General features: G+C 40.9%; 1 protein-coding gene across 1 annotated transcript in view; it reads left to right on the top strand.

Annotated features, from left to right (window-relative positions):
* Nucleotides 1-5,381: 5,381 nt before the first annotated feature.
* Nucleotides 5,382-7,244, top strand: part of C2CD6 (C2 calcium dependent domain containing 6) — a 150,585-nt gene continuing 148,722 nt past the window's right edge. Inside the window, exon 1 of the mRNA XM_047721328.1 lies at nt 5,382-5,679. Within this exon, the coding sequence (XP_047577284.1) occupies nt 5,434-5,679 (246 nt within the window). The 5' untranslated portion in view covers nt 5,382-5,433. The remainder of the gene's footprint in view (nt 5,680-7,244) is intronic.

The raw sequence follows: 7,244 nt of genomic DNA, 5'->3' as shown, positions 1-7,244 counted from the left end.
AACTTATACAACTCAACACTGATAAATAATCCAATTTAAAAATGGGTAGAGGACCTGAGTAGATATTTTGCCAAAGAAGGCATACACATGGCCAACAGACACGTGAAAAGCTGCGCAGCATCACTAATCATCAGGGACATGCAAATCAAAACCATAATGAGAAATCACCTTACACCTATCAGAATGGATAACAAGTGTTGGAGAGGATGTGGAGAAAAAGGAACCCTTGTGTACTGTTGGTGAGAATGCAAACCAGTGCAGCCCCTAGAAAACAGTGTGGAAGTTCCTCAAAAAATTAAAAATGGAGCTACCCTATGATCCAGTAATTCCACTGTTGGGTATTTGCCCAAAGAAAACAGAAGCACTAATTTGAAAAGATACATGCACCCCTATGTATATCGCAGCATTGCTTACAATAGCCAAGATATGGAAACAGTCCAAGTATCCAACCATAGGTGAACAGATAAAGAAGATGTGCCAAATACATACAATGGAACAGTACTCAGCCATTTAAAAAAGAATGAAATCTTAACATTTGCAACAACAGGGATGGACCTACCGGGTATTATGCTAAATTAAAAGAGTCAAAGAAAGACGATTACTCTATGATTTCACTCATGTGGAATTTAAGAAATAACAAAGACCAAACAATAACAACAAACCTGACTCATAAATACAGAGAACAAACTGCTGGTTTCCGGAGGGGAAGATGGGTGGGAGGATGGATGAAATAGATAAAGGGGATTAAGAGGTACAAACTTCCAGTTACAAAGTAAGTCACAGGGATAGAGAGTACAGCATAGGGAATATAGTCAACAAGGTCGTAAAAACATTTGGTGAAGGAGGAGGGGGCCACAAGTCAAGAGACAACGGGGGATCTATAGAAGCTGAGAATAGTTCTTGGCTGACAGCAAGAAAATGGATGTGGGCTCAGTCCTATATCTTTAAGGAACTGAATTTTGCCAACATCCCACGTGAGCAAAGAAACAGATCCCCTAGAACCTCCACAAAGAAATTCAGCCTTGCTGACACCTTGATTTTATTTACTGTGACCCATGTCAGACTTCTGATGGACAGAATGCTAAGATAGCCAGTGTGTGTTGTTCAACCTGCTAAATTTGTCAGAATTTATTAGGGCAGCAATAGAAAGTTAATACAGGGTTAAAGGAAGTTTTGATCCTATGGAATGTGATGGGGAACATGGGATATGTTGATGATAGTGTACCTGGCATGGGCGTAGTGCCTTTAAATTCTTCAGGCCTGGGAAGTATGACCTGGACCTCAAATCTCCCAATCACCCCAGCAAGTACATACTCTGGTGGACCTGTACAAGTGGATCAAGAGCAGCTTTGGCCGTGATGACTGGGAAACTTAAAGTTCACTGCCAATTACGTGTCTCCATAAGTGGCTCAAAGTCATCTTTTTTTTCTCACCTTCTCTCTGCATCAAATGTCGGTAGAGTGGCTTAATGGAGTTTCCTTGGTGTCAGCAAGCAAGATCCCCAGTGAGGCTTTTGTGTTTTGGGGGGTGCAGGGTATTCAGAAATTAATACCTACCTCTCCCCACTCCCCTAAGGCAGAACAACACATAGGGACTCCTTGGCCTGTCCCCAGAAATTCAGATTGAGTAGGTCTGAGGTGATGCCCAGAAATCCACTTTTTAGAAGCTGTCCCAGGGCACCTGGGTGGCTCAGTGGGTTAAGCCGCTGCCTTTGGCTCAGGTCATGATCTCCGGGTTCTGGGATCGAGTCCCACATTGGGCTCTCTGCTCAGCAGGGAGCCTGCTTCCCTCTCTCTCTCTCTGCCTGCCTCTCTGCCTACTTGTGATCTCTGTCAAATAAATAAATAAAATCTTAAAAAAAAAAAAAAAAAAAAAAGAATCTGTCCCAGGATTGTGGTAATAGCTAGTAGACTAACCAGCACTTGGGACCTCTGGCCTACATCACCATTTATAATCAATTATGAAATGTAAAGCTTAAATTATGATACATGATTTGATTTCAATCAAATTGCTAGGTTTGTGAGAGGACAAAAAGATGAGAAAATGAATAAAACATACTACCTGCCTTCCAGAGACTTCTAGTCAGAAGACATGATAGGCATAGGAGAAACAGAATCTAGAAAAGTATTGTGGGTAAGATTGAGTATGGACATGTCCTTTATGGGATGGATGGGATTTCTACTGGTGGAGATGGAGGCAAGAAGGGGGCCATATGCATGTGAGAGCTCTGAGGGCTTTTCATTTGGAAACTATCAAATGTAAAAATGTTGAAAGACTAGTGTTACAGCAACTGTAATGTAAAGCAACCTAGATTTAGTAATTGTTAAAATTTTGCCACATTTGCTCATTTATTTTTCCTGGTGTACCCCCCCCCCCTTTGTTCTTGCTAAATCTTTTTTTTTTTTTTTTTTTTTTTTTTAAAGAGTGAGAGAGACCAGGGGTGGAGGGAGTAGAGGGAGGGAGAGAATCTCAAGCAGGCTCCTTTGCCCAGCATGGAGCCCAACATGGGGTTCAACCCCACAACCCCAAGATCATGACCTTAGCTGAAATCAAGAGCCACGCACTCAATGACTGAGACACCCAGGTGCCCTTTTCTTAGTAAATCTTTTGAAAGTAAGTTGGTACCATCATGTCACTGCAGTGGAATGTGTAAGCATGCATTCTCCAAAAATAAGAACATTTGTTTACATAGCACAGTATCATTAATAGTCTATCCTCAAATTTCCCCAGTTGTCTCTCAAGATGTGGTCAAGGTTTGTGCATTTCATTTGGTTGTTTTATCTCTTAATTTTAAATGGCCTTCTCACCTTTTTTTCTCCTCCCTGTGACATTTTTAACTGAAAAATTTCCTGAGATAAATGTAGATTCATGCATACTTGAGAAATAATAGAGAAATCTTTTGCACACCTTGCCAGTGTCTCTGAATAACATTTTACAAAGCTGTCGTATATTATATCTGGAATATTGACATTGATAAAACACACTGATCTTATTCAAATTTCCCTAGTATTACTTCAACTGGTATGTGTGTGTGTTAATTTCTCTACAGTTTACCAGTTAGGTAGGTTTGTGTATCTATACAAATTTCCAAAATTTTGTCATTTCAAGAATGTAATCTTTTGGGATTAGCTTTTTTCTGCCCAGGAGAGTCATCCAAGCTGAGTGACCATTTCTTTTCATTGCTCAGTTGTACTCCAAGATAGGTACACACTTTGTACCTACAAACCTGCAGTTTGTTGAAACATTTCCCTGTTGGAGAACATCTGAGTTGATTCCATTTTTTGGCTGTTAATGAATAAAACTGCTGTAAACATTTGTGTGCAGGTTTTTGTGTGAATGTATGTTTTTATTTCTCTGGGATACTGCCCAAGAGTGCAATTGCTAGATTGTATGGGAGTTACAGGTTTAGTTTTTCAAGAAATTGCCAAACTGTTTCTAAGTGGCTATGACTGTCTATACTTCCTCTTAACGTTTCTTTTTTTTTAAAGAATCCAAAACATTTTGTTTTCAAATGTCCCATCTACATTTTGAATTTGGTTGATTTTTTTTTTCCTAATAACATCACTCAATTTGTTCTCTATCTCCTGAATTTCCTGTAGACTGGAGGTTAAGTCTAGGAGTTTGACTAGATTCAGGTTAGATATTTTTTATGTTGTGTCACATGAGCCCTTAGGAAGTCATCGTGAGCTGGTGGGCAGCAAGTCTCATTGGCACAGTAGTTAAACACCACACACCATAGACTTGATAACAGCAAACAGGTACTGGGGGCCTTGGGCTCTTATGCCATGAACCCTGCAGGGGTACAAGGTGAGGATCAAGTTTTACTCCTGTAAGGGCCTACTTAGCCAGAGGGAGCCATTTTGTTGTTTATGCAGTAAACCTTGATTGACCCTGCCCCTCCCAGAGGAACTTACTTAAAAGCAAGTCTGGGAACCCAGTCCCAGGTAGCAAAGCCCAGATACAAGGGCGGGTCAGGCCAGGTGGAGACATCCAATCAGTGGGGGTGCATACTGCCTCCCTAGCTACCAAAGAGAGTGGGCCCTGCCTTTTGGGTGCCAATTCTGACCAAGGTGATAGGCTAGTCCAAATAGCTACTATGGGGTAAATTGAAATTCAATTGGCCACCCGTGTGTGACCTAGCATGACTATGCAGTTTTCTGTGTTGCGATCTCATTGGCCACCTGTGTGTGGCCAGGCTCAACCACATGGCCTTTGCTCTATAAAAGTTAGTCTGTGAGGCTGGGACGGGTTGCCTCTTTGTAAGAGACGGCCCCAACCGGTTGGTTTGATTCTCGATGCTTGGCGCGAAATAAAGCTTTGCTTGACCTTCGCTTTGTATCAGTCTCGCTCCTTTGATCACAGACCCATTATTGGGGGCCCTATCACCCCCAAAGAACTGTCTTTTAAAATTAACTAATTCTCATAGCATGAGCCCACTAATAATGATATGCCAAGTCGTAGCTTAGAGACAACAGTCAATTCTGCTTTGAGGGTATGTATATGGGGTTATAAGATTTAACTGAAAGCTGAAGTTTGAGCGGGCTCTTGAATAAAAGAAAACAGATCCCAAATAGAATAGAAATAGTATGCTGAGATAGAGTGCAGTTTTGGATGTCCTTGGTTTCCAAATTAAGGAATTCAAATTTATGGCTAATGAAGAAGATCTGAAAGTTTCTGGGTTTGATCCATTTTTATTGCTTTGTTTTATTTGTTTTTAAAGGTAAACTGTATTAATATTGGGGCAGGAAAGGGTGGATGGCAGCAGGCTGGGAGATCCAGAAGTAAATCATTACAGTTGTGTATGTGAAGTGTCCAAAACTAGGTGCAATAAAAAGAAAGAGTAGGGTTCAAATATTTAAGGTTAGAATTAAAAAGCATGTCTGAAGTTTTCAGCCTTTGTGGCTATGATATTGCCTTATTAAATGAGTTTGCAACATACTAGAGGTCTGGGAGGGAAGATGAATATTAATGTGTGTTATGAGTGTACAGGACAGTAAAGATGTCCATCCAAGGAGACTGTTGGAAACATAGTATCTGGAGCTCAGGTGACAGTGTAAGGAGGTTATTATTGATATTGTAAATCCCCCAGAAGGAACTGGTTTAGGGAAAAGAGGCTTATGATGGTTTAAAGAGTAGACAAGAAAATGAACTAAGGTGTTCAATCACAGTGGTGAAGAAGCTTGCTGTTCACCAGCATGCTACGACTCCCCTCTAAGGGAGACTGAAATGGCTTAGTTAGGCAGGTGCTTACAGCTGACCCTCCAGGTTCATTAAGTTCACTCTCCTACAGTCAGCTCCGGCAGGTGAAGGCGTGAGTCGCACGTTGCGTGCACGCATGCGCCGGAAAAGTCCTGGCTAGGCGGCTGGAGGACTGCGCCTGCGCACTAGCAGGCCGGCAGTTAAGCGCAGACCTGTCCCGCAGAGGATGGAGGAATGGAGCCGCCCCAAGAGTTGCGTAGAGGTTCCAACACAGCTGATAACCGTGGCGGGCGGGTCCGATCCCTGTACACAGCCCCTATACTTCAGAGTCCTCCTGCCAACCTGGAAAATATGCACAGCAGAACGTCGGGATTTTCTTCGATTCGTTACACCCAGGACCAAAACAAGACCATGAATGGTCTTGACCAAAACATGCCCAAGGACCAGAACAAGGAGGGCGCTGGGTACCGGCTGCTGAATGTGAGTGGGGCCCGGCCATCGGCGTCTGACCCCTCCCTGACCACCTAGAGGGCTGGGCAAGGATCCAGGGGTCAGTGCAGTGGGAGAGAAGGAGACCTGCCCTAAGCTGGAAGGTGTTCATAACTGAGGAAGTGCTTAGTTGTGGGACCTTGAAGATTATTTAACTTGTCAGAGCCTTGTTTTATTAACTTAAAATAAGACAATAATTTAGATAATAATTATAACAATCTGCCTTACTTATAGGGTCATCTGAAGATCTGAGGGAGATAATGATGTAAAGTGCTTAACAATGCAAAGCGCAGAGTAAAGAATTGTCAGCTGTTGTCATCACCATCATTAGGAATTCATTTATATGGTTAAAGGGCTAAACTCCAGAAACTTCAGTTACCTTGTCTTCAATTCCTGAGGTTCTTACAGATGAACTTATAGGAGCAAATCTGTGTCATGTCTGAAAGTGAATTATTGGTCTTCTGTTAATAATTAGGAAGATTAATTTATATTTGAAATGTGTGAGACGCTTGAGTTTACCATATAGTGGTACAGGCAGAGGAAGGAGGAAATGGAAAAGGAGAATCACATCGAAACTCACCTTTTCAAAGCATTAGAAGATGATTAGGAAACTTTACAGTCTCTCTTAGTCTTAAGTTATTAAAAGAATAGTACAGTTAAAAGTATCAGGAACAAATGGTACACAAAAAGATGATGTCTTCTGTAAAATCAAGGAGTTGAATAACTTGATCTCTAAAGTACCCTCCTAATTCCAGAAACTTAGAATACTCTTGGGTCATTGTTAAGATAAATTGAGAGCATATTAGGATTTAGCTCTAATAGTAGGAAAAATTTGTAAAGGTTGTGTAAGAGGGGTGTGCTTGGAAGTTTGCACCATAGAAGGTGTTTGTTGTACGTCGTTTGAAGGAATATGTACTTTATTTTGTAGAATGGTGATTTCCACTGCTTTTTAAGTAATAGGATTCCTTTTTATTGCAAAAAAAAGGAAAGTTCCTCACAGAAGAGTAACTGGCTCTTTACTGCCTACTGACTGGGAAAATCTGTAATGACGAAAAGCTACCATGCAGCAATGTTTTTAATTTGCTGATAGGTACAACACCAGCTACCTACAGTCAAAACAGAGTTGTGCACCTATATGCAGGGTACGGTGTTTACCCAAGTTTGGCTTCCCAAATATTTGACCATAGAATATTTTAATATTTTGACAGAACAACAAAAAGAGCATAGGAAATGAAATGTGCACTTGAATTTAGTTGTAATGCTCTTATAGATGAATTCCTTTCAAACCTAGATGCAGAGGAATGAGTTCATGTGCTGTAGATGTTCATTATACAACAAATTTAGAGTAATATGAGAATATGTTATTAAAATTATTATAATAGCTGTAAGATACACAGTGTAGACCATTGAGCACAGAATGGATGGCCTCCTTAATAAATCTGCCTATGCATCGGTACACAGATGGAACATTGTATATTTAGGCAACATGTAGTCTTTCTATGACTTCTTAGCATTTTATGGCACATGATTTCTTGAAAGCAGATTATCATAGAGTA

This window comes from Lutra lutra, chromosome 3 (genome assembly GCF_902655055.1).
Source record: "Lutra lutra chromosome 3, mLutLut1.2, whole genome shotgun sequence".
Classification (NCBI taxonomy): Eukaryota; Metazoa; Chordata; class Mammalia; order Carnivora; family Mustelidae; genus Lutra; species Lutra lutra.
Note: the sequence above shows the minus strand (reverse complement) of the source record. Positions and strands in the feature narration are given on the sequence as shown.